Source organism: Castor canadensis, chromosome 13 (genome assembly GCF_047511655.1).
Source record: "Castor canadensis chromosome 13, mCasCan1.hap1v2, whole genome shotgun sequence".
Lineage (NCBI taxonomy): Eukaryota > Metazoa > Chordata > Mammalia > Rodentia > Castoridae > Castor > Castor canadensis.
The window spans coordinates 80,296,458-80,324,027 of NC_133398.1; the positions used below are offsets into that span (position 1 = coordinate 80,296,458).

Here is a 27,570-nt window from a genome sequence, read left to right on the forward strand (position 1 = left end):
AAAACTAAACTCTCCCAAAATCAATGAACCAATAAAGAAATGGGCAACTGAACTAAACAGAGCTTTCTCAAAAGAAGAAATTCAAATGGGCAAAAAACACATGAAAAAATGCTCACCATCTCTAGCCATAAAAGAAATGCAAATTAAAACCACACTAAGATTCCACCTCACCCCTGTTAGAATAGCCATCATCAAAAACACCACTAACGACAGGTGTTGGCGAGAATGTGGGGAAAAAGGAACCCTCATACACTGCTGGTGGGAATGCAAGTTAGTGCAACCATTCTGGAAAAAAATATGCAGGCTTCTTAAAAATCTAAGCATAGATCTGCCATAGGATCCAGCAGTCCCACTCCTGGGGATATAGCCAAAGGAATGCGACACAGGTTACTCCAGAAGCACCCGCACACCCATGTTTATTGCAGCACTATTCACAATAGCCAAGTTATGGAAACAGCCAAGATGCCCCACTAGTGATGAATGGATTAAGAAAATGTGTATTTATACATAATGGAGTTTTGCTCAGCCATGAAGAAGAATGGAATCTTATCATTCACAAGTAAATGGATGGAACTGGAGAACCTCATTCTCAGTGAGGTTAGCCAGGCTCAGAAGACCAAAAATCGTATGTTCTCCCTCACATGTGGACTTTAGATCTAGGGCAAACGAAGCAATGTTGTTGGACTTTGGTCACATGCTAAGGAGAGAGCACATACGGGAGATATGGGGATAGGTAGGAAACCCAAAACTTTAAGTGTTTGATGTCCCCACTGCAGAGGAATAACACAGTAACCTTAAAGTGACAGAGATCAAATTGGGAAGGGGATCAGGAAGTAGTAAAAAGGTCAGGTAGGGATGAATCAGTTCAGGTTGTAATACACTTGTGCATGGAAGCAATGCTAGGAATCTCTCTGTATAGCTATGCTTATCTCAACTAGCAAAAATGCTGTGTCTTTCTTTTTATGGCTTATGTCTACTCTTCAAAAAAGTTAGAGATAAGGGCAGAACAGGTCTGCTTGGCAGCAAGGGGAGGCTGAGGGGAGGAAGAGAGGGGGAGGAGTGCAGGGGGGAGAAATGGCTCAAACGATGTATGCACATATGAATAAATAATAAAAATAAAAATAAATAAACACCTTTCTCTCTTGCACTTTTTTTTTTTTAAGACAGGATCTTCCTATGTTGTCCGGGCTAGCTTCAAACTCTTGCTCCCTCTGCCTCAGTCCCCTAAGTACTAGGATTACAGGCATGTATCACCATCCCCAGCACTTGATTTTCTAAATTTATTTTTATCACCATATTATTGTTGTATTGGGGGTATTTAGTGACATTTACAAAAGTTCTTACAATATATCATAGTTAAATTCACCCCTCCATCATTCTCCTTTATCTCTCCCTCCCCCCATTCCTGGAATAGTTTCAGCAGGTCTCATTTTTCCATTTACATACATTAGTACATAATATTCCCACCACATTCACTCTCCTACAACCTTTCCTTATATCCTCCCCCCTCCACTGGTGCCACCCTCCAGAGAGGACCTATTTTACCTTCCTGTTCTCTGCTTTTGAAAAAAAGGCATTTTTGTTTGCTTAAGATAGCGTACAGGGAGTTTGTTTGTGACGTTTCCATGTATACATGTATTATAACCCAAATTGGTTCATGCCCTCTATTTTTCTCCCTTGTACCTTAGTACCCTTCTTATGGTGATTATAGCAGGTTTAAAAATTCTATATTAATTCTTGTATAGAAAGTACATCAACCATATCCACCTTCTTAACTTCCTTCTTTTACCCTCCTTCTTCTGTTAGTGACCTCCCCTTAGCGTAACCTGTTTTTCATAATATTGCTTGTATGTGTATTATGTCTATCTCCCACATATGAGAGAAAACATGCGGCCTTTGTCTTTCTGAGCCTGGCTTACCTCACTTAATATGATGTCCTCCAGCTGCATCCATTTACCTTCAAGCCACATGGTTTCATTCTTCTTTATGCTGGCTCTAGATTCTTAATGAACTCAAACACAGTATTATTTTCCTGAATTACAATATACCATATATACCATCTGAAAATTTGTCTTCTCCCATTTTCCCTACTCTTATTATCCTCTGATCTTTAACAGATTCACATTTTAAATAACCAGTGGCAGAAGAATAGCAAATGCTAGCTTGACACCATCACTTCTTGAGAACACTTTGTGATCTGGGGCATCAGCATTGCTCTCATAAACTAACACTTAGTTCCCAAGAAGGGCCAGCTCCCAACAGAAACAAATAAATCCCACGGATTTATCTGAGTAGTCTATAGTACCTGAGTCAATCTATTTCCTAAGACTGAGAATTCCTGAAGACCTGGCCACTTACACCCAATGTCTCCACTGAAGAAATTAACTAGGTTTCCTAGTTCAAAGGGATGTGCCTTCCTTTTCCAGTGGCTGAAATAAGTAACCTCAATAACCATTCAAATTTCTGACCCTCCACAAACCACATAACAGCACACTACTGGCTGTATTTCTTACTGAAGTTCTCCACCAGAAATACGACCATCAGGATAGCAATCCATCACACTCCTCTCAAATGTCAACTCCATTCTGGAATTTGAGCTCAAGAGCTTCTATCATCTGACCAAGGCACTTAGAAAATCTTTTTGTTTAAAGACATTCACTCACCTGAGAGAGAAGGCATGCATTCACAGAGAGAGCCAATACCCCTGATCACTTTACCTTGTTCTGTTCACATACATATTGTATCCTTAGGGTCTCCATTGCTCTAATCATGGCTTGCATGGCAGTGAATATGTTCTGGTAAACCAGCTTTGTGAAGCCCTTTCTATCTTCATCACTGTAACCAGACCCATGGATTATTCTCATTTGCTTGATAAAGGTGCTTTTCCCACTTTCACCAGTTCCTGTAAAACAAGTGAAGAACATAGTCAGCAGACTTAGAAAGGAGCACCTGGCAGTATTAATCCTTAGCAGAACAACAAACAGGTTGGTGGGATGGACTTGGCAAGGGTTAGCCAAATGCTTATGTGGTTTTAGGTTACAGGGTAGTGCCATCGTGAGCCCCAGAAAATGCTTCCCCACATCCCTTGCCCTGAGTCCTTGGAAGTCCTGAACACTTGAGGGCTTTGCTGCTGTTCACATTGACAGGGGCAGTGATGGGGGCTGCTTCTACCTGCAAAGATCCTTTCAGCAGCAGAAACACTTGGAGAAGAGAAAGGGCTAATTAATTTGCCAAATCGTGTCTTTCAGATACTTGAATATGCTTGATCCTTGCACAGTGAAACACTGGTTCCCAGCTATACCAAGTGTCTAGATTATTGCTTCTTCTCATGTTCAGAAAATTCTTAAAAACTCACAACATTTGCCCATGGCAGCCAAGGAACATGTTCCAATATTAAACCATTCCCATTGCTCTTAAATGTGTATAAATGTCCAGACATAATGTGGGAAATATGACACCCAGACCAAATTTTTAGCAGATTGAGATACTGCTTGAAAGACATTAGAAGTTGCAGTGTACAGAGATTTGTACAATGGAATTAAAACATTTCCTCATATTCTCTGTGATAAATGTAATAAATCATATGAGATTCCATTACCACTGTCTGAACCTGTATTCTATTCATGGTTAATTTGCAAATCTAGTACATCTTTAAAAATTTTATTAACAGTTTAGTTTATAGGTCCTCAACAAGCCAAAGTTTCTTCAAGTTGAAGTGAAGGAGAAACTATCTAAGAACTAAATTGACTCTAGCTGGACACTTTAAATAAGCTGTTATAAAAAGAGAAAGTTGTCTAGCTTAGTATTTCTGCCTAAAGAACACATATTTTGTTAAATCCTAGCTAGAACAACATGAAGATTTTGCTAAAATGAAAGCAAATTATGCTATAAGAAATGATTTAATTATAAATATCTCCACATTCATCCACTTCTCATTGGCCCCACAGAATATCCAGACAAAAATTATAATCAAATTCAGTCATTTCTGATACTTTGCTGACTCTTAACCACATAAACCATAGTTGTACATATCTTTTTTGACATCATAGTTACAAAAACATACTTTTTAGAGTGAGAGGATGGGACATAGTGACAATAGTTTGCTAGCTTAATTATAACCTGTAACCCATGGCATGTTGGTTACCATGTGTACTCTTGTCAGGGCTCTACAAATATTAGGGTGAGGCCAATTGCAAAGGCACAATTAAGATGAAGCTCTTAGTATTTGATAAGATTGTTCTTTGTAAGAAAAAAATATTCCTTTAGATTGATTTTGTCAAAACACAAACTTTCTCTTCTGTATCCCTCCCCATTTTCAGCTCAAAACACTCAGTGACTTCCTTTTTTGCTCAGGAAGACAAAACTCTTTCTCATAAGCAAGAGAGGCCTTATCATCCTCACCAGCCTTTTCTCACCATGTACTCTCTCCCATCCTCTGCAATCCAGTCACAAGAGCCTTCTCTCAGATCTGCCCTTTTTGCATCCTATATGCATGCTGTTCCCCTTTCCTGGACTGCTTGTCCCTCCTACTGTCCACTTTTGCTTTTGGCTCTGCCTGGCCTCCCTCACCAGGGCAGGTCCCAGTACTCAGGTTGCTGTGAAAATCTCTGTGTAGTCCTTGTTCCAGCTACACTCTACCATTGCTGTGATTCTGTTTAATATGTGTCTTCCCTATCAGTCTGTAAGCTCCATAAGGGGCCGTTTTATTTTCATTGGCTCTCATTGTGCCTGGTATAATACTTGATACTTGGTACATGCTTAATACTTATTTTTAAATTTATTTTTAAATTATGGTAACATACACATGACATAAAGTTACCATCTATCTATTTTTAAGTGAATAGTTGAGTATGTTAAGTTCATTTACACTGTTGTACAACCAACCTTCAGAACTCTTTTTCATCTGGCAAAACTGAAATTCCATATCATTAAACAATGACTTCTCCTTCCTCTTCTACTCCCGATTCCTGGAAACACCTTCTTTCTGTCTCCATCACTCTGACTACTCTTTCTAAAAAAATTCTGGGATATATTCATTGCATAGGAGGGATTCACTGTGACAATTCCAAATAGGCTTACATTGTACATTGGTTAAAATTAAATTATATATATATAATCTATACACAAATTATATATATATAAAATTAAATTATATATATTATATATATATATAATATATATATATTATATATATATATATATATATATATATATATATATATATAGGTGGCACTGGGGTTTGAACTCAGGGCCTCACACTTGCTAGCAGGCATTCTTACCACTTGAACCACTCTGCCAGTCCCAATCTGACTACTCTTGATATTGGAATATAAGTGGAATTATCCAGTTTTGTCCTTTTGTGCCTGGTTTATTTTACTTAGTATGACATCCTCAAAGTTTGTCCATGCTATAGCAGATGTCAGAATTCCCTTCCTCTTAAGGCTGAATAACATTCTAATACTTTTAAATATAAAATGGTAATAAAAAAATCATCCACTTTCAATTTCCTTCACTGTCTACCACATGGGAAAATAAGATATAACAATCCTCTTTCAACCACCCTGTGTTCAATATGGGTCAAAATGGCTTTGACCACAGCAAAAACAACCATAAAAAAATGACTGAGAGTGAACCTTATACTGATTCTCAGGGACCCCTTCTAGGGTCCTGATATTCGCAAATTTTTAAATAATCTCTAAGTGCCAGACACTACCCAAATTATCTTCTTTAAACCTTGAGCCATTCTGTGAAATATGTGCTATTATCTTCATCTTACAAATGAGAAACCTGGGACTCAGGCTTGTCACATAGTTAGCAAGACAAAGAACTAGGATTTACTCAACTGGATTCTAGTGACAGCTTTCTGTCAGAGAAGAAAGTCTGGGTCATGAGCGAAAGGACTTAGTTACATGGCCTAATGGAGGCAAATCTGAAGCTCATTTTTCTAAACCCTGAATTCTAAACCCTAGCTGAGCTGCCATCTTGCTGGCATACCTTGCCAGGGACATGAGGGAGGACCTTCAGACAGGTGAGTGTCCTCACAAGCGGGCTCACCATTACCTCGTTCCAACCTTCAGAGACAGTAAATGTGGGTGCCTTGGAGATGAGGCTGAGGGTCAGGGAAAGCCCAGGTTGGGTACAAACACATAAAGAGTTAGACGCCTGGCCACCAATGCCTCAGCTGTCAGGGTTTGCTACAAACATTACAACTCCTGGAAAGAATGTTCTTCCCCTCCATCCTTCCTCCAACACCTGGGCTTTCCCCTTGGCTCTCAAGGGACTTTGGATCCCACACTGGTAGCACATTGCCTGCTTGTTTGCACCTTGATTTCTCAGTCTACTCCTAATCTAATAAGGGTCTTACTTAGAAATTACTCATTGGTACAACAAACAAGGAGCCTGCTGCTACACAGTGACTCTCTAAGAACTGTTAAATGAAAGAATGAACAAATGTGAGGCATCACGGTTTTCCTCCACAGGTCTTGTATCATGGACAACCTCAGAAAATTGAGCCATGAATTGTACGAGGTGCCACAAGACTGGGTGCCCCCCTGCACACCCATGTTTATTGCGGCACTATTCACAATAGCCAAGTTATGGAAACAGCCAAGATGCCCCACCACTGACGAATGGATTAAGAAAATGTGGTATCTATACACAATGGAATTTTATGCAGCTATGAAAAAGAACGAAATGTTATCATTCGCTGGTAAATGGATGGAATTGGAGAACATCATTCTGAGTGAGGTTAGCCTGGCCCCAAAGACCAAAAATCGTTTGTTCTCCCTCATATGTGGACATTAGATCAAGGGCAACACAACAATGGGATTGGACTTTGAGCACATGATAAAAATGGGAGCACACAAGGGAGGGGTGAGGATAGGTAAGACACCTAAAAAACTAGCTAGCATTTGTTGCCCTTAACACAGAGAAACTAAAGCAGATACCTTAAAAGCAACTGAGGCCAATAGGAAAAGGGGACCAGAAACTAGAGAAAAGGTTAGATCAAAAAGAATTAACCTAGAAGGTAACACACACGCATAGGAAATCAATGAGAGTCAACTCCCTGTATAGCTATCCTTATCTCAACCAGCAAAAACCCTTGTTCCTTCCTATTATTGCTTATACTCTCTCTTCAACAAAATTAGAGATAAGGGCAAAATAGTTTCTGCTGGGTATTGAGGGGGTGGGGGGGAGAGGGAGGGGGTGGAGTGTGTGGTAAGGGAGGGGATGGGGGCAGGGGGGAGAAATGACCCAAACCTTGTATGCACATATGCATAATAAAAGAAAAAAAAAAAAAGACTGGGGGCCCCTGTAAGCCATTGTTTTACAATGACTCTTGGCTGTCCAGTCCGCACGTGACAATGTGAGGGTCTGTGGGAGCATTCTACTGAAAGAGTGAAGGCAAAACAGGCCAAATTGGTATGCTGATTGTTTCCAGCTGAAACCACTTGGTCATTTGGCCCGACTTCCCTACATGGAACAGGTCACAGAGATCCTTTTGAGAGGGATGTCCTTCCCATACCAAGGCTGAAAAACAGAGACTGTAACTAGGGCTGTAATGAACCTGAATGCACAAACTCTGAAATAACTCTTTTCTTCTATTGGCTTCTACATCACCTCTTCCCCCTATATCTCTTAGTAACATCCCTAGAATTTACTGTCCTATTCCTCTTGTCTAGTTGTCCTGTCATTACTTCACAAATGCATTGTTCTTTGTCTGAAGAGCATAAAAGTGTCAGGCTTTGGTCATGTCTTCAGACTCTACTCTCTTATGAAGATTTTCGTGTACGTGTAAAATCAACTTTTATGCTTGTCATTTGTTAACCAGCTCTTGTATTAATTGGGTTCCTAGATCAACCCAGTGAGCCTACACGAGAAGTGGGATAGAGAATCTCTCTGTCTCTGTCTCTGTCTCTGTCTCTGTCTCTCTCTCTTTCTCACACACACACACACATACCCCACATTCTTCTGTAAAAGATTGGTCCAAAGTCCAAAGTCAGATTAAATCTCTGCTCCCACAGAGTCCTGGGGTCCCCACTCACCCCCCGAGTGGGACACTGCCAGTTTATTCCACCCCAACAGGGCTGAGCATTGGTCCAGTGCTAAATTACCTCAAGCAAGCATTAATATTTGTACATTTTATACACAAAGAAACTAAAATGAACACAAGATTATGTAGCCACCTCAAACAAGCTGTGACTTTGGCTCTGAAGCCAGAAAAATGATTCCAGACACATTCAAAATTCTGCACCAACACACAGAACCTTTTGGAAATAAGGGCCATTCACTTACAAGAAGATAGAACCAACCTTACCACCAGCTCCAAACACACAAATACATTTTAAGAGTTATTGATTTTTTGCTCTTGGATTTGGAATCTTTCAAAAATGAAATATTTACAGTGGTTTTAAGATTAACAAAATATATATAAATGCATTCAATAAATACAAATATTTAAAAACATTCTTTAGTTTCAAAATGCAGTTGTTCAAATAGAAAATAAATGTAGGGCAAAAATAGGACAGGTTAAAGGCAAAGAAGAGAGACTGAAAGACATCTATGGCCAAGGGCTGAGGACAAGGACACAGAGACCCTCTGGACAGGTCCTCTTGTTCTCATTCAAGCCTCCACATAACTAAGTTAGTATTTTCTTTTTCCATAAGGGAAACTGAGAATCATAAAGATTAAGCAGGTTGGTCAAGATCCCTCAGCTTGTTAGTTTTGGGACCCAGGTCTTAGTTCAGGCCTATGTTGGTCCACACACTTCCCATGACACCACAATGGGCTAGTTTTACCCTGGGTATCTCCCCAAGTAAACAGCCCGACACACCTCTCCTCCTGTGCTGAGATCCCAACACTTGGGATTCTCTCTCAGCCTTCAGAACTATGCTCTAAATGACATGGTTCCAGCAGCAGGGGGGAGCAGGAAAGGGGGAGGTGAAGGTAGGAGATAGCATCATTGTTTCCATGACAGCTGTAACAAGGACTACAGGGACCAGGTAAACTCAAGCTAAGGATCTGAGTTGCAGTTCCTCACCTGGTTGAGGCAGACAATGAGCACGCAGGGAAAGTAAAGGAAAACTGAAGTATATGGTTCTTGGAGTGAAAATTGTTGGTGGTTTTAATTGGGTGATTTTGACTTTGAGGATTGGGTGACATAGTTTTTATAGCCTAGTTGATTCTGTATTAGAACGTGGGTGTGGGTCCAGCCACTTTGCCTCTTGTGCCTTTGTGAGGACTTTCTCACCAGCTCAACCCACAGCATAAGAGGCCGGGCAGCAAGCCTACAGTCTGAGCACCCGCAGATGGGAGCTCAGTCCAGGAGCAGCTCTTTGGTTCACGAGGAGGGGAAGCATTTTCACTAGAAGGTGAATTTAGGTGTCAAGGTACCAAGGTATTTACTTACATCTGATGGGAGTGGGGTCCCCAGTCCAGAAGGCATTCCATCCTGGACCCAATATGAAAAAAACACAGAGGAGGAGGAGGAATAAAATTAGAATTCTGTTTCTAGATTTTGCTCTGAATATAAATAAGGGAAATGGCTCTTTTCCATTTTGTTTTTGTTTCACTGTTTTCACATGCTATTTAATGACATTCAGTCAACATAGGGCCATGTGTACAATGGTGGTCTCATACACTTAAGAAGAAGCTGAAAAATTCTTATCACCTAGTATTTTTACTGTGCCTTTTCATGTCTAGATACGTTCAGACACACAAATACTGTTGTGTTCCAATTGCCTACAGTATTCAGGACAGTCACATGTATACTGGTTTGTAGCCCAGGCACAACAAGCCATAGCATGTGCCCTAGGTGTGTGACAGGCTATGTTGTCTGGGTTTGTGTAAATGCACTGCATAAGGACAAAAGTGCCAAACCATGCATTTCTCAGAACACATGCGTGTCGTAAAACAATGACAACTGCACTCATAAATGCTGATCAGCACGAAGAACCTGTGGTACTTGAAGAACTTCTGTCATAAGTCAGTGCTTAACTTCTAGGTAAGGCACCCCGGCCAGTAAGAGTCACCAGAGGACCTAGTGTCCTTGTCTCTGCCTTTATGCTCTATGATCTCCTAGCAAGGGACAAAGCTGCTTCTGATCTGAAGAGCTCAAACCCTCCTGACTCTCTTGCATGAGCTTTGCTCTGGCTCTTTGACCTCCCCTCCACCGCTAAACAAGAGTTACGTCCTTGTCCGTGGTAGACACTCAGTACTGGTTAAGTGGACACACAGCTTGCTGCTCTGCCACGGTTGGCATGTACAGATAACTCGTGTTCTATGTTAAGCTAAATCTCATCTCCACCTGCCTCCTGCTAACTGTGGGTAGAGTTGACTGAGAGTTTTCCTACAGCACATTTGCTCTTGACTTTCCATTCAAATAGTGTTTTTAAAACCTTAGTCATGAGTGTACCAATAATGTGAGTTTTGTCATATCCATCTGCCACCTGTATGATTATTTAATAGCTTTATCTGCTACTTAAATAAATTTGTTCTAAAAGGAAACATGTTATAAATGAAAAATCAGTATCATTGACTATATTAATCAAATTAAATACAAAATAAGTAAGAACAACAATATTCCAACTAAAAACAGCTTACCTATTTCCAATGATCTGAGTACCACATTTTGGAAAATACAAATAAATAACTGTCCTCCTTCTGTGAAATCAAACCTTTTACTTCTCATCATTAAAAGGATTCCCTCCTCACCCTTCATCCCCTTTTCTCTAGAGAATTCTGAAATTCTACCCATGAATTTCATCCAGATACAAAATAGCTGAGAGCAGAAACTCATGCAACTGAAAAAGGGCCAACAAAATGTCTTCACATTAAAATTCTAAACTTTCTGGGATTTGAGAAAGCAATATGAGATTAGAGTTTCAACTTAATTTTAAATATACAGAAAGACTCATGGGGGAAAACAAAAAGTTGCTTTTAAGAACCAGGAAGGAACAGAGGCCAAAGCAAAATAAATCCTCTTTGAGTGACAGACCACGGATGTCAAAACAGAAAGTCGATTATTCTAGAATTTATCCCAAATTCAGAAAGACTGCCTCCCTGAGAACCAAAGCAAGCTAATAAATTTTCTCAATGTGCAGAGTGTTTCCAACAGTGCCTGTGATGTTTTCTGAAACCATGAAGAGAAGCCACTGTTTTTAGCTCAGTGTTACAGGAGGCAATGTAAAGAACTCGCAGCAAAAAGGAAGGCACCATTCTGGATGCTGGTGATAGTCTAAATTACGTGACCAACAGGGAGAAGGAGATCTGAATATGTCTGATGTGACCAACTTGTTGGCCAAGGACAGGCACCTTTTTCTCTTTAGTTCCCATATCTTTGGAACCTAAAACAGAGCATGCAGTAGGAGTCTAATAAATAGTCACCACTGGGTATTTACTGACTGTAGACAACCAGGATGATTTCAGTTTGAGGAAGCAGACAGGAAGTGGAGTTTCCTGGTCAATGTGGAAGGCCACTTGCCCTGGTGCCTGCTGCTTGCCCTTCCTGGTAAAGACACTCAAAATCTGGTGCTAGCAACACTGGAGGCGCAATCCCATATCAGGGCTTTTGTGGGGTGCAAATAGATGAATTAAGAATTTTCTTTTTTTATAATCATTAAACAGGAGCAGTTCTTAAGTGCAAAGAGGCCTGCCCAGAGGAGAGTGTTATGACTTTCTCTGCTTGAGCCACTCCAACTTGGGCTGACCTTAGGCTATGGCTACTGACCTTGGATGCCCAGGCAGTAGCTACCCACTCAGTGGGAGTTTCTGCACCTGTGTGTGCCACCATCATGGTACTTGTCATTGTAAAGATACTCATCTGTGAGAAAATCTGGCCTTTGATGGGGAAAATTCGTAATGATTCCAACCCAAGTACAAAGCAGAATCCATGGGTGGGTAGAAGGCAGATTTTGAACTCCTCAGTTGTATTAAGTTTGGCTGGCCCTTGCAGGAGCCTGGAAATATGCACTTTAACCAATACTTCAGGGGTTCCGATGCACTGAGTCCCTGAACTCGTTGGAAAACAGCTCTGGGGCTTTCTAAAGGGAGTTTCTTCTAATAGAATCTACCAGGACCTGGAATGTCCAAGCTTACATCATATTCATTTGAGTTGAAAGGTTTTTCTACCAAGTTCCAATTTCATTTCTGCATGAATAAAATACCCCCTCAGGGGCTGTTTTCCAATTTCCAGAGGGGAAATTAGATTCACTTATTCAGTTCTGCCCAGCCCCCATGTCACCATCACAACTATAGTAACTTCGCCAGCTTCTGTTCTTGCACATAGAGGAAATACTGTTTTTAACCATAAAAGGAGAAGCAGCAATGACTTAGCAACACTGAACCAGAAACAACTGGAGACAGGGGTTCAGAGCAACTCTGAACAGAAAAAATCAATATAAAGCTTTTGAAACAAAAAGAAAAAGTTGAAAGAAATTAAGTAATGAAGCTCAATGGACAATTTAATAATTTTAAAAAGAATAATGGAGAACAATTCAAAAGAAGCTGTATTATATTTCATAGTATTTTGATTTACTAATATGCAAATTACCTTTACTGACTACACAGAAGAGCAGTAAATTCCAAGCACAGTCAGACTTCTACATTAGTGGGTTCCAAATTCATACGCCCAACTGATCACGGATGTTATAAACATATACACAAGCATTTAGCTGAGTATTAATTACTTTATATCAGGAAACGGTTGACATTAATTTACATTCATTTTTTGTATATAGTCACATGACTTAGAGATCTTTGTCACTGCCAAACATTATATCTTTATGTAAAGAGTTACGCAGTTCAGCGAGCTGTGGTGGCATATGTCTGCAACACCAGTGCCTGGGAGGTTGTGAATCCGAGGGCAGCCTGGGCTACCTAGCAACTTTAGGCTACAGAGTGACCCTGTCTCAAAAAAAATAGTTACACAATTTAACTCATTCTGTGTCAATAGCTCATCTGAATATGATTCTGGAAAAGTAGTAAAATCCATAGACTCTTAAAAATCAAATGCTTGTTAACAACAAAGCTATTTTGGAAAACTTCCCACATATCCATTATTTTTCCCATGAAATGAGTAAGTCACACAGATGACAGGAAGAATCCTATCCAAATAAGCTCTGTGGCTTACTGATAAATTACTAGTGATTGCATTAGCCTGACGCACTTCTCCTGGAAGGAGGGTCATGGGCTCACTTTTTGCTCCATAAGACTTTGACCCAATTGTTTTATTAAAAAAGGCAACTTGTATGCATTTTCATAAATGATTGTAGAATATTCCACAGTCCACTGTGCTTTCGAAAATTAATATTTCTCCCATTCTTGCTGTTGACATTCACCAAGAAATCACAAGGTGCTGGTAAGTCATTGGCCTCTCAACCTTTGAAAGAATATGAGGACGAGCCTCACATTAGAATGGCTAACTGAAGAATGAGCCTAGGGGCTCCTACACAGCTGTTATGACTGTCCAGAACTTTGATTTTGCTCATGTTGAAGCAGAATAGAGCAAGGATCTTAAGAAAAAGAAAGAAGCTCTGAAAACAGACAATGAACTTAAAATCCTTACAACTCTGTAAGGGCAGGAAAGGAGATAAATAAATGCTAGTTAAACAAACGCTGCTTCTGGAACAATTAAATATGATATCAGGTTAAGAAAGAAAGCATGGGAATTCCAATACTGTAATTCTTTAAAAGGATTATATGTTGTTATCCCTCTTTATTCTTTTAAAGTCCTTCTTGGACTTCTGGAAAGCAGCCAATTTAATAACTAGTTTTATTCAGATTTATACACATATATAAATAGATATATAGTGGTTTTCATTCTGCCATTTTGATCAAAATATGTGAATTTACCTTTGAAATATCCAATTTAAAAATGAAACAAGTAAAGAATAAAGAAAGTACTAACAAGATACTGGCAAGGTGATATCATCCACCTAAAACTCAGGCCCTGTCACTTTTGGCAATTGGACTAGAGCCTATTCTTGTTATACCATGGCAAAGAATTTGGTATTTTTTGTCCTTTCCCCAAGATTTTGTAGAAGGCTCAGCTTAAAGGTAATGGATTAGATTATCAGACAGAGGACATTTCAAGGAAGCATAGCATTCAGGTTATGGCATGGCATTGCTGGCTGCTTTTAGCCAAACTTACAGAGAGAACTGGAAGCAAAGGACAGCAAAGCACAAGAAAAGAAAAATTCACAACTTGGCTAGAAAAGAACCAAGTGCAGAGGTGCAGCCAAGGACAATGTGATTGCTAAAGAGATTGATGTCACTGCAAAGAAGCCAAGTGCTTTGCATTGCTACAAAAGAAAAGATGAATGGAGAGAATTTAGAAACCAGGAGAAGCCATTACAGACTCAAAGGCATAGAAATTAACATTTGCTTCAAAGACTGCCATTTGAGAAGAGTGCACTGAATAGTTTGTGCCTATGACAGACTTTAGCATCATCCATGTGGTTCTAGTTTTGCAGGCATGCAGAATGAAAGAGTTACGGGGCCATGGAGGCTTCCACCAAGATTTCAAAGGAAGTCCTGGGAGACCCAGCAATGTATGGCAGGGGCAGAGTCCCTGCAATGGTCCCTCACAGAGCAATGTGTGGAGCTGTGAGAGTGAGGTGAAGCTGCAATTAAAACTCCAGAAAGAAGAAATATGCAAAGCTTGTTAAGTAAACCTATCGGCTGCAGCAGAGTCAGCCCTAAAGTCAGCATGGCTGTAGGAGTGGTGTTGCCCAAGCCCTTTGGGGCTCACACCCTGCCATAGGGTGCCCTTCATGCTGGTATGGAGCTATAGGATTTCACATTTGCTTGCTGGGTATTGGTCTTATCCCTCTTTATTATGCCCAATTTCTCCCATTTTGGAAGAGGAAGGTTTGCCCCGTGCCTATCACACCATTGTATCTTGGAAGTATGTAACTTGTGCTTTAATTTTTTTATAAGGGCTTAGAGCAGAGTGTGCCTTGTGTCTCAATGTCTCAAAAGAAACTTTAGACTTGGACTCTTGAGCAATGCTGGAATAGTTAAGACTTCAAGAGTGCTACAGATGGATTGAATGCATCCTGCATTGTGAGACAGAAATGATGCTTTAGAGGACAGTGTGGAATGCTGCAGTTTGGATCTGCAACGATCCTCAAAGGCCCACGCGTTAAAGGTTTGGTCCTCAGCCCACACTACTGGGAGGTGGTGGAATCTTTAGGCGGTGGGGCCTAGTGAGAAGTCTCCGGTCATTGGGGGTGTGCCTTTGAGGGGACTGTGGGATTCTGGACAAGCAGACTCTCTCTCTCTCTCTCTCTTTCCCCTGACACCACATGCTTGCTGCCATTGTGTACTACCTCACCACAGGCCCAAAAGCAACATGTCCAATCAATCACAGACTGGGTCCTCCAAAATCAAAAGCCAAAATAACCTTTTTCTCTTTGTAAGCTGGTTATCTCAGATATTTGTTACCATGACACAAAACTGATTAGCATACCATCTCACTCTGCTCATAAATATCTTGTTTATGGGTAGACTGTTTCCAAAAACACAGGCTACAGTCCTTTCTCTATTATGGGTTAAAATAACCAGGATAACTACACTTTCTGGTTGCCCAGGACAGCCCTAATGATACCCATTGTTCTAAAGTAATTAATAATAACAGTCTTTTCATACTCAAGTACCCTGGTCTAGCACATAATCAGCCTGAGTTCAGGTCCCTATGCTGCAAAAAAAAAAAAAAATCCATTAATACCTAGATTTTCCTTTTATACAACTTCCACACTAACAAATAACTTAGATTTTCAGTAAGAAAATTGTGGCAGATCTTAACATGCTTCTTTTATTGAGAGGATGTATTTTTTTCATTACTACAAAACCAGCTAACCGACAAAATCCAACTAGCTGTGTTGATACAGACAGTGGGGAAACGTGAGCAAAACAGATCATTTTGGCTAAAGGAAACCTGGACATGAGACAGATATTACTTGTGTTCATTCTGTTCCTAGTGGCCTACTTACAAGGAAAAAAACCTTTCCACCAAAACTCAACAGATGTAGCTTCAAGAGCTGTATTTAAACATAAAAGAAATTCTGTTATTACAAGAAATGAAGTAAGTAAGCAACCTTGACCTCCTTCCCTCTTTACTCTGTTGTACCAATTGGTGGGATGACTTTGCTGTAAAAATAACAAAAGTTATTCCTCCAAGCTATAAGGAAGCAAAGGATGATCTGAGGATTACTGCTCTCATTTTATCCAACCATAGAGATAAGTCCTGTGGCCTTTTCTTTGAAATGATAGAGAAGGTGGTATGGCACAGTAATTATTACAAGGCCACCCATTGGCTGATTATTTTTCCTTGGAGTTAAAGGGTCTATTTCTACTGCAACCTCAGATTTAATTCACTAGCTAACAGTATAAACTTGGATAACTTACTTAAACTTTCTGAAGCTCCATTTCATCAATTAAGTGGGTGGAATAATAACATCCTCACCACCACTTGTTGTAAGAATTAAAAGCACTTTTAATTGTAGAAAGCTTTACATTCACAAATGTAAAGCAATGTTATAGTTATTACAATAAATTATAAGGGTGATAATCATGAAAATGGAGAGGAAAAAACCAGTGTAGCAGCTCAGGAGATAAAATTAGAAATGGAATTAGAAACTTTGAGGCCAAATACTCAGAAAATAGTACCTGAATTAGGTTCTTAGGCTGCTGTGACAATGTATGGCAAACTGAGTGGCTAAAAACAACAGAAATGGATTCTCTCACCAGGAAGACTCTGCTCCATGCTCCTCTCCTAGCTCTCAGTGGTGGCTGAGAGCCCTTGATGGCTGTGACCCTGTAGCAGCACAGCTCCAACTGTGTCTTTGCCTCCATGTAGTCATCCTTGATCTTTATGTCTTTCTCCTACTTTCACCCTTCTTATAATAGGACAGATCACATTGTATTTAGGTTCCCCACATCCTCTATGACCAATACTAGATCACACTTCTAAAGTCCCTTTTCCAAAGAAGGTCCCATTTGCAGATTCCAAGCCCATCATGAATTTCAGAGGCGAGGCACTTTTCAAACCAGTAAAGTGCCTATTTCACTCTAATACACTTGACATACTAATTATTAGTAGGGTGTTTACAGAAGTGAAGAGGATAGTAGGGGATTTCCTGCACATTTTCTAGATGTGGCAAAACTTTTTGTCCTCTGTCATCAAAGGCAAGGGGGCTGTTCATTGTTCCCACTTGTCTTAAGCATCATCACAACTTTTGTTAGCATGTTAAAAAGCTTTCTCCTTATAACTTTTCCTGTCACACTATTTTCTTTTCCTGTTTTTTTTTTTTTCAGCTATACTGGGGTTTGAACTCAGGGCCTTATGCTTGCTAGGCAGGTGCTCTACCCCATGAGCCACACCCCCATTTTGTTTCAGAGACAGAAGCTCACTAACTTTTGGTCCAGACTGGACTTGTACTGTGATCCTCCCATCTCTCTCCCCCAAGTAGCTGGGATTACAGCTATGATCACCATTCCCAGCTTTTCTCACACTTCTTTTCTCTGTGTAACAATTTCCTCTGCTGTTACTTTATGAGGAGTAAAGGTGGGAAGGCTATTAAATTTCTGCATTCATGTGGCAAGATCAGATTAATTTCTTCACCGACAACCCCAGAAACTTGGACTCTGAGATCCTATTCCCTTTCATTTGGTCAGTATAGTGTTCAAGTCTTTAATTTTTAATTTGAAAGACTTTCAATAGGACATATATTCTCTAGTTCAGCACAAACCCCATCATGTTTTTTCCCTTATACCTATTGTATTGTATTAGGTCCATTCATACACTTATGGTACAGGCTGAAACCCAGAGAGCATTTGAGTTTGCCACCCATGGAACCCACAGTCTCTAATAACCTAGGGCCCTGGAACAACCCGCCTTCTAACACCAGAACTGTCACTTCACCACATCTCACCCACAACTCCCCTACTTGACAATTATGGCCAATGATTTCCCTTAATAATAAGTTGTTTTGAAAATCTTCTCAGTTCAGCTTTTATCTCCCCCACAGCTAGGTTAAAAATAGCTTTGTAGTTCGTACCCTCCTGCAATACCTAGCCTAACAATCTGCACAGAACAGACCTTCACATGTTTGCTGGCTGAAAATGAAAGGGTCAGCCATGGTGCCACCCTTAGAGTGATACAAAGGAGCCCCCATTTTAGAGGGCTTCTTCTGGTCCCCTTTACCTTCTCCTCAATGAAGGGGAAAAGGAAGGTACAAGGATAAGGGGATGTGCCATGTCCCCTCCTTGGCTTCAAGACCCTGAAACTTCCCGGCCCAAATGGTTCCAAGCTCACTTCTAGGGCTCATAGGGGCCCATCCCCAAAATCCATCTTCGGAGCCAGATATAGAACTGGTGTACAGTTCCATGGCCTGAAGGGAGGAGAAGGGACAGATGTTTGTGAGGACGTGTAGACAAAGCTTGGATGTGCTAGGCATGGTGCATATAAAGTCCTTTGCTCTGTGGGTGGCGGGGGTAGTGAGAAGAGAAGACTAGTCACAGGATTGAATCTGTACTCTTGCCTGGACCATGCAAACGTTCAATGCCTCCCTGGCTCAATATGCCCTCAGGCTTTTTTTTTTTTTTTTTTTTTTTTTGTTGTTGTTGTTTTTTTTTTTTTTCATTTTTCTTTTATTATTCATATGTGCATACAAGGCTTGGTTTATTTCTCCCCCCTGCCCCCACCCCCTCCCTTACCACCCACTCCACCCCCTCCCGCTCCCCCCTCAATACCCAGCAGAAACTATTTTGCCCTTATCTCTAATTTTGTTGTAGAGAGAGTATAAGCAATAATAGGAAGGAACAAGGGGTTTTGCTGGTTGAGATAAGGATAGCTATACAGGGCATTGACTCACATTGATTTCCTGTGCATGGGTGTTACCTTCTAGGTTAATTCTTTTTGATCTAACCTTTTCTCTAGTTCCTGGTCCCCTTTTCCTATTGGCCTCAGTTGCTTTAAGGTATCTGCTTTAGTTTCTCTGCATTAAGGGCAACAAATGCTAGCTAGTTTTTTAGGTGTCTTACCTATCCTCACCCCTCCCTTGTGTGCTCTCGCTTTTATCATGTGCTCATAGTCCAATCCCCTTGTTGTGTTTGCCCTTGATCTAATGTCCACATATGAGGGAGAACATATGATTTTTGATCTTTTGAGCCAGGCTAACCTCACTCAGAATGATGTTCTCCAATTCCATCCATTTACCAGCAAATGATAACATTTCGTTCTTCTTCATGGCTGCATAAAATTCCATTGTGTATAGATACCACATTTTCTTAATCCATTCGTCAGTGCTGGGGCATCTTGGCTGTTTCCATAACTTGGCTATTGTGAATAGTGCCGCAATAAACATGGATGTGCAGGTGCCTCTGGAGTAACAGTCTTTTGGGTATATCCCCAAGAGTGGTATTGCTGGATCAAATGGTAGATCGATGTCCAGCTTTTTAAGTAGCCTCCAAATTTTTTTCCAGAGTGGTTGTACTAGTCTACATTCCCACCAACAGTGTAAGACGGTTCCTTTTTCCCCACATCCTCGCCAACACCTGTTGTTGGTGGTGTTGCTGATGATGGCTATTCTAACAGGGGTGAGGTGGAATCTTAGTGTGGTTTTAATTTGCATTTCCTTTATTGCTAGAGATGGTGAGCATTTTTTCATGTGTTTTCTGGCCATTTGAATTTCTTCTTTTGAGAAAGTTCTGTTTAGTTCACATGCCCATTTCTTTATTGGTTCATTAGTTTTGGGAGAATTTAGTTTTTTAAGTTCCCTGTATATTCTGGTTATCAGTCCTTTGTCTGATGTATAATTGGCAAATATTTTCTCCCACTCTGTGGGTGTTCTCTTCAGTTTAGAGACCATTTCTTTTGATGAACAGAAGCTTTTTAGTTTTATGAGGTCCCATTTATCTATGCTATCTCTTAGTTGCTGTGCTGCTGGGGTTTCATTGAGAAAGTTCTTACCTATACCTACTAACTCCAGAGTATTTCCTACTCTTTCTTGTATCAACTTAAGAGTTTGGGGTCTGATATTAAGATCCTTGATCCATTTTGAGTTAATCTTGGTATAGGGTGATATACATGGATCTAGTTTCAGTTTTTTGCAGACTGCTAACCAGTTTTCCCAGCAGTTTTTGTTGAAGAGGCTGCTATTTCTCCATCGTATATTTTTAGCTCCTTTGTCAAAGATAAGTTGCTTATAGTTGTGTGGCTTCATATCTGGATCCTCTATTCTGTTCCACTGGTCTTCATGTCTGTTTTTGTGCCAGTACCATGCTGTTTTTATTATTATTGCTTTGTAATATAGTTTGAAGTCAGGTATTGTGATACCTCCTACATTGTTCTTTTGACTGAGTATTGCCTTGGCTATTCGTGGCCTCTTGTGTTTCCATATAAATTTAACAGTAGATTTTTCAATCTCTTTGATGAATGTCATTGGAATTTTGATGGGAATTGCATTAAACATGTAGATTACTTTTGGGAGTATTGACATTTTTACTATGTTGATTCTACCAATCCATGAGCATGGGAGATCTCTCCACTTTCTATAGTCTTCCTCAATCTCTTTCTTCAGAAGTGTATAGTTTTCCTTGTAGAGGTCTTTCACATCTTTTGTTAGGTTTACACCTAGGTATTTGATTTTTTTTGAGGCTATTGTAAATGGAATTGTTTTCATACATTCTTTTTCCGTTTGCTCATTGTTAGTGTATAGAAATGCTAATGATTTTTCTATGTTGATTTTATATCCTGCTACCTTGCTATAGCTATTGATGATGTCTAGAAGCTTCTGAGTAGAGTTTTTTGGGTCTTTAAGGTATAGGATCATGTCGTCTGCAAATAGGGATATTTTGACAGTTTCTTTACCTATTTGTATTCCTTTTATTCCTTCTTCTTGCCTAATTGCTCTGGCTAGGAATTCCAGTACTATGTTGAATAGGAGTGGAGATAGTGGGCATCCTTGTCTGGTTCCTGATTTTAGAGGGAATGGTTTTAATTTTTCTCCATTAAGTATAATGCTGGCTGTAGGTTTGTCATATATAGCTTTTATAATGTTGAGGAACTTTCCTTCTATTCCTAGTTTTCTTAGAGCTTTTATCATGAAATGATGTTGGATCTTATCAAAGGCTTTTTCTGCATCTATTGAGATGATCAAGTGGTTTTTGTCTTTGCTTCTGTTAATGTGGTTTATTACGTTTATTGATTTTCGTATGTTGAACCACCCCTGCATCCCTGGGATGAAGCCTACCTGGTCGTGGTGAATAATCTTTTTGATGTGTTGCTGAATTCGATTTGCCATTATTTTGTTGAGGATTTTTGCATCAATGTTCATTAAGGAGATTGGCCTATAGTTCTCCTTTTTGGAGGTGTCTTTGCCTGGTTTTGGGATAAGTGTAATACTGGCTTCATAAAATGTGTTTGGCAGTTTTCCTTCCCTTTCTATTTCATGGAACAGTTTAAGGAGGGTTGGTATCAGTTCTTCTTTAAAGGTCTGATAGAATTCAGCAGAGAATCCATCAGGTCCTGGACTTTTCTTTTTGGGGAGACTCTTGATTGCTGCTTCAATTTCATTTTGTGTTATAGGTCTATTCAGGTGATTAATTTCCTCTTGGTTCAGTTTTGGATGATCATATGTATCTAGAAATCTGTCCATTTCTTTTAGATTTTCATATTTATTTGAATATAGGTTCTCAAAGTAGTCTCTGATGATTTCCTGGACTTCCATGGTGTTTGTTGTTATCTCCCCTTTTGCATTCCTGATTCTACTAATTTGGGTTTTTTCTCTCCTCATTTTAGTCAGGTTTGCCAGGGGTCTATCGATCTTGTTTATTTTTTCAAAGAACCAACTTTTTGTTTCATTAATTCTTTGTATGGTTTTTTTGGTTTCTATTTCGTTGATTTCAGCTCTTATTTTTATTATTTCTCTCCTTCTATTTGTTTTGGGATTTGCTTGTTCTTGTTTTTCTAGGAGTTTGAGATGTATCATTAGGTCATTGATTTGGGATCTTTCAATCTTTTTAATATATGCACTCATGGCTATAAACTTTCCTCTCAAGACTGCCTTAGCTGTGTCCCATAGGTTCCGGTAGGTTGTGTTTTCATTTTCATTGACTTCTAGGAACTTTTTAATTTCCTCTTTTATTGCATCGATGATCCATTCTTCATTAAGTAATGAGTTATTTAGTTTCCAGCTGTTTGCATGTTTTTTGTCTTTACTTTTGTTGTTGAGTTCTACTTTTACTGCATTGTGGTCAGATAGTATGCATGGTATTATTTCTATTTTCTTATATTTGCTGAGGCTTGCTTTGTGCCCTAGGATATGATCTATTTTGGAGAAGGTTCCATGGGCTGCTGAGAAGAATGTATATTGTGTAGAGGTTGGATGAAATGTTCTGTAGACATCTACTAGGTCCACTTGATCTATTGCATATTTTAGATCTTGGATTTCTTTATTGAGTTTTTGTTTGGATGACCTATCTATTGATGATAATGGAGTGTTAAAGTCTCCCACAACCACTGTGTTGGTGTTTATATATGCTTTTAGGTCTTTCAGGGTATGTTTGATGAAATTGGGTGTGTTGACGTTGGGTGCGTACAGATTGATGATTATTATTTCCTTTTGGTCTATTTCCCCTTTTATTAGTATGGAATGTCCTTCTTTATCTCGTTTGATCAATGTAGGTTTGAAGTCTACTTTGTCAGAGATAAGTATTGCTACTCCTGCTTGTTTTCGGGGGCCATTGGCTTGGTAAATCTTCTTCCAGCCTTTCATCCTAAGCATATGCTTATTTCTGTCGGTGAGATGAGTCTCCTGTAAGCAACAAATTGTTGGATCTTCTTTGTTAATCCATTTTGTCAAACGGTGTCTTTTGATGGGTGAATTAAGTCCATTAACATTAAGTGTTAGTACTGATAGGTATGTGGTGATTCCTGCCATTTAGTTATCTTAGTTGTTTGAAGGTTTGATTGTGTGTACCTAACTTGATGTTACTCTCTACTGTCTTGCTTTTTCTTATCCTGTGGTTTGGTGCTGCCTGCCTTTTCATGGTTAAGTTGGGTGTCACTTTCTGTGTGCAGGATCCCTTGCAGAATCTTTTGTAATGGTGGCTTTGTGGTCACATATTGTTTTAGTTTCTGCTTATCATGGAAGACTTTTATTGCTCCATCTATTTTGAATGATAGCTTTGCTGGGTAGAGTATCCTGGGGTTGAAGTTATTTTCATTCAGTGCCCGGAAGATCTCACCCCACGCTCTTCTTGCTTTTAATGTTTCTGTTGAGAAGTCTGCTGTGATTTTGATGGGTTTACCTTTGTATGTAACTTGTTTTTTCTCTCTTGCAGCCTTCAATATTCTTTCCTTAGTTTCTGAACTTGTTGTTTTAATGATGATATGTCGTGGAGTAGTTCTATTTTGATCTGGTCTGTTTGGTGTCCTGGAGGCCTCTTGCATTTGTATGGGAATATCTTTCTCTAGATTTGGGAAATTTTCCGTTATTATTTTGTTGAATATATTACGCATTCCCTTCGCTTGCACCTCTTCTCCTTCTTCGATGCCCATGATTCTCAAGTTTGGTCTTTTGATGGAGTCAGTGAGTTCTTGCATTTTCTTTTCACAGGTCTTGAGTTGTTTAATTAGTAGTTCTTCAGTTTTTCCTTTAATTACCATTTCATCTTCAAGTTCTGAGATTCTGTCTTCTGTTTGTTCTATTCTGCTGGATTGGCCTTCCGTTTTGTTTTGCAGTTCTGTTTCGTTCTTTTTTCTGAGGTTTTCCATTTCCTGGCTGTTTTCTTCTTTATTGTTGTCTATTTTTGTCCTGAGTTCATTTATCCATTTATTCATTGTGTTCTCTCTTTCACTTTGGTGTTTATACAGTGCTTCTATGGTTTCCTTTCTTTCTTCTTTTGCTTTTTCAAATTCTCTATTTTTATTGTCTTGGAATTTCTTGAGTGTCTCCTGTACATTTTGGTTGACCCTATCCAGTATCATCTCTATAAAATTCTCATTGAGTACTTGTAGTATGTCTTCTTTTAAATTATTCTTGTAGGCTTCATTGGGTCCTTTGGCATAGTTTATCTTCATTTTGTTGGAGTCTGGCTCTGAGTTTCTGTTCTCTTCATTCCCCTCTGGTTCCTGTACTAATTTTTTGCTGTGGGGAAACTGGTTTCCTTGTTTTTTCTGTCTTCCCATCATTGTCCTTGGTGTTGTTACTGTCCCTGTACTGTGTGTAATTAAGTATTTTCTAGCTTGTAATAATAACAATGGTAATATTGAGAATGGAAGAGTGAGCTGAGATGGAAAGCAAGAAGTTAAAGAAAAGGGGAAAACAAATATACAGACAAGAGGGAGAAAGCAGAACAAGGTATCAGACAAGAGAGTTTCAAAGGTATAAACAGGGAGTGTTAGTGTACTAATCGACAGTAAGCTGAACAGACAATAGAGTGACAGAGAGAGGATTGAAAATCAAAGATAAAAAAAATAAAAAATAAGTATATGAAAGTAATATCTATTTATAAAATGAATTAAAATAAAATGGAAAATAGAAAATTAAAAAAAACAAAAAAAAAACAAAAAACTAAAAAACTTCCAAGTTTATATGCAATGCAATTTCAGTCTTAATAATTTGGATGTCCGTCTCAATCTCCAGTCCTGGAGTTGGTGCCTCAGATGTTGTTCTGTAGTTGTCTCATCAAAGGGGATGCATAAAGTAGAACAAAACTACACTCACACACACACAGAAGAAAAAAAAAAAAAGCCCCACCAAGTGTCCCCAGTTCAAATGCAATACAGTTTCAGTAAGTTTTTCGGCTTGCAGGTGTAATTCGGTTGTTCTCTCATCAAAGGTAGGGAGAAAAAGAAAAAAAAGCGTCTGGAGGCAGTTCTGAGAGTGGTATCTGCAACTGTGGCTTGACTGCCTGCTGCTCTCAGCCTGTAGCTGGCGGCGTTATTTATGCAGATCTCTGGGGTGAGCTTAGCACTCACCTGGTCCCACAGGCTTTGTTTGCTCAGAGTTCTCCTGTGCGGGGGAGGGGGGGCTCTGCTACAGGCTTTTCCCTTTCCAAGCACTGGGAAAGGCGACACTGCCCCGAGTTGTCAGGCCTGCGTGTTTATTTACAGTTCACGTGGGAAGTGGGTCTTCCCTCCTCTCACAAGCGTCCCGCTCCTGGTTGCTGGGCGCGCCCCGCTCCCGCCAGAGCCTCTCCGGCCCGCCCGGCTCGTTTATTTACAGTCCCGGGAAGGAGTCCCTTCCCCCGATCTTCAGCGCTCAGGGCGCCCCACCCTCTTTCCAGCGTGTCTTAACTGTTCTTATTGCTTAGTACTCAGTTTCTCTTTTTTTCCCGGGTGGAGGTCGGTCTGTCCAGGGGGCTATGCTGCTCTGGCCCAGGCTTGTCTGTGGGGGAACCGCGGTACCGCGAATCTCACCTGGTCCGCGTCTTCCCAAGCCGTATGGGCGCCGGCCACTGGCGGCCCGGGGGCCTCCTCGGTTCTCCGTTTAACGTGAAGTGGAGATTCTCTGCGCCGGCTGGAGGTGTGGAGGAGTCAAAGTTATGCCTTTTCTCGGTGATTATGCCTGCAAAGTGTGTCTCCAGCGTCTCTCCAAGATTTCACTATAGGAGGCTCGCTTTCTGCTTCCTACCTCTAGCCGCCATCTTGGAATTCCTGCCCTCAGGCTTTATGAGATAAATAACAATAGCAAAATTCACTTCTTTCCCACTTTTATCCAGGGCATACCCTCAGGCTTTATGAGATAAATAACAATAGCAAAATTCACTTCTTTCCCACTTTTATCCAGGGCATACTCTGTCAGTCTGGGCATATTTTTTTGCAGATCTACTCAGTAAAGAAACGTCTGACTTTTAGTTATTTGCTTAAAGAATAGTAGACTAAAACTAGATTAAACCCTCATTTTCATCCAAGATTTTTTAAGAACAGAAGCATATAAGAATGATACCTATTGTTGGCTAAATGGGCTAAGATTCTTCTGTGTTATCCAGTGTTTTGGGACCAGCTATGAAACCCAGGAAAGCCAGAAGTGATGTCACATACATATGTGGTGACATATATATCGATATTCACCCTGAAATTACCATCATCCAGCTTCTAAATACAATGGACCCTTGGTATCTTCAGGTATCCATTTCCAAGGAGACTGTCTTGAGGGAACTCTCCAAATTCTCAGAATGCATAGAGTTTGAACACAATGGATAGTAGCGAGACTGAACAAAAGCTTCTCCATGTCACTGGGCTGCAAAGTACACCCACAGGAATTTTTTTTTTACCTCAGTTGATTAAAACCACATGTAATAAATCCACAAATAAGGCAGGCTTACTGTATATGCATTATTATAAAATGCATTCAAGTTAGGCACTGAAGTATAAAGTATAAAGTTAGGCAATAAAGTATAAGAAAGCATTTAAACTATCTTCAAAGTAGTGATTAAACTGCATAATACTTTTTTATAATCCAACCACCATCTACACATTGAAATCCAAACAGAACCTAACGGGAGACGTAAATGAGAAGACTTTGGTAGGACTCTACCAAGATCTGGTTGTCCACTGGAAAAACAAAATTAGTTACAAGTTATAATGTGTATATTAAAATGTCACTTCCGTTATTAACCACAGACACTGCAAATTTAGTTACACTAGGTCTCAAGATCAGACTCTTGGGTTGGGTGTGATGGTGAATACCTGGAATCCCAGCATTTACGAGGTTTAGGCAGGATTGTGAGTCAGACCAACCTGAGCTACACGGTGAGCTCAAGGTCATCTTAAAAAAAAAAAAAATCAGATGAGATTTTCCCTTACTGGTTATATTACTGTTAGTTCAGTTCCTGGTTTAAATGCTATTTGGAAATAAAAATTCAGTTCTGATTTTCCTCATGAACATTATTTCCAAGCAATCTGCTTAGTCTTTCCATCTCCCCACCTTCCCAAAACATACATTTTTTTTCCTTTTATAGGTTTAAAGGAAAAATTTCAAACTCTTTAGCAAATTAGCTGAGAAATTTTCACTATACTTTGTACAGAACTTATATGTCTGCAAATCAATGAACAAACAAAATCAAGAATCCGGACTACATTTTTTTGAGTCAGTTTGATGCACATTCTCCAGTGTTTCTTTTCCTTCTCTCCCTCTTCATTCTGCCTCAAAACCCGAACCCTGTCTTGAGTTCCTGGAGGATTCAATTTCCACTCACCTACTAATTTTTTTTAACAATGAAAACTCTGACCCACAGTAAACAAGGTGTTTAATTTCTTCTATTGTGATATCTGGTCAACCACTGAATGCCATACTCTCACCTTCTGTCCACCCAACCTCCTGCTTTCTCCCATATAGTATATCTGATGGGACTAGAACAAGAGGGAAGGGATCTTGTAATATTCATTCTCTCTCGATGGGATCTTCCCTGGCTCCTAAAGGCTGGCCAGAAGAGGAAATATAATGAAAAATGTGCAGAAAGGATTATTCGTCTACCACATCTGTTTAGTGCCTTTGGGAAACAAGACACAATAAGAAAAAGACTTTGTGTCACGCTCTCTGTTTTTCTTACAGGACAATA

General features: G+C 39.8%; 1 protein-coding gene across 3 annotated transcripts in view; it reads right to left on the minus strand.

Annotated features, from left to right (window-relative positions):
* Positions 1-27,570, minus strand: part of Gna14 (G protein subunit alpha 14) — a 194,432-nt gene that overhangs the window by 71,156 nt on the left and 95,706 nt on the right. For 2 of the 3 annotated variants that reach the window (XM_020184937.2, XM_074052097.1), the window contains exon 2: positions 2,718-2,902. In XM_020184937.2, the coding sequence (XP_020040526.1) occupies positions 2,718-2,902 (185 nt within the window). Of the gene's footprint in view, positions 1-2,717; positions 2,903-25,426; positions 25,704-27,570 lie in introns of those variants that run through there. The other variant, XM_074052098.1, reaches the window with a different exon arrangement.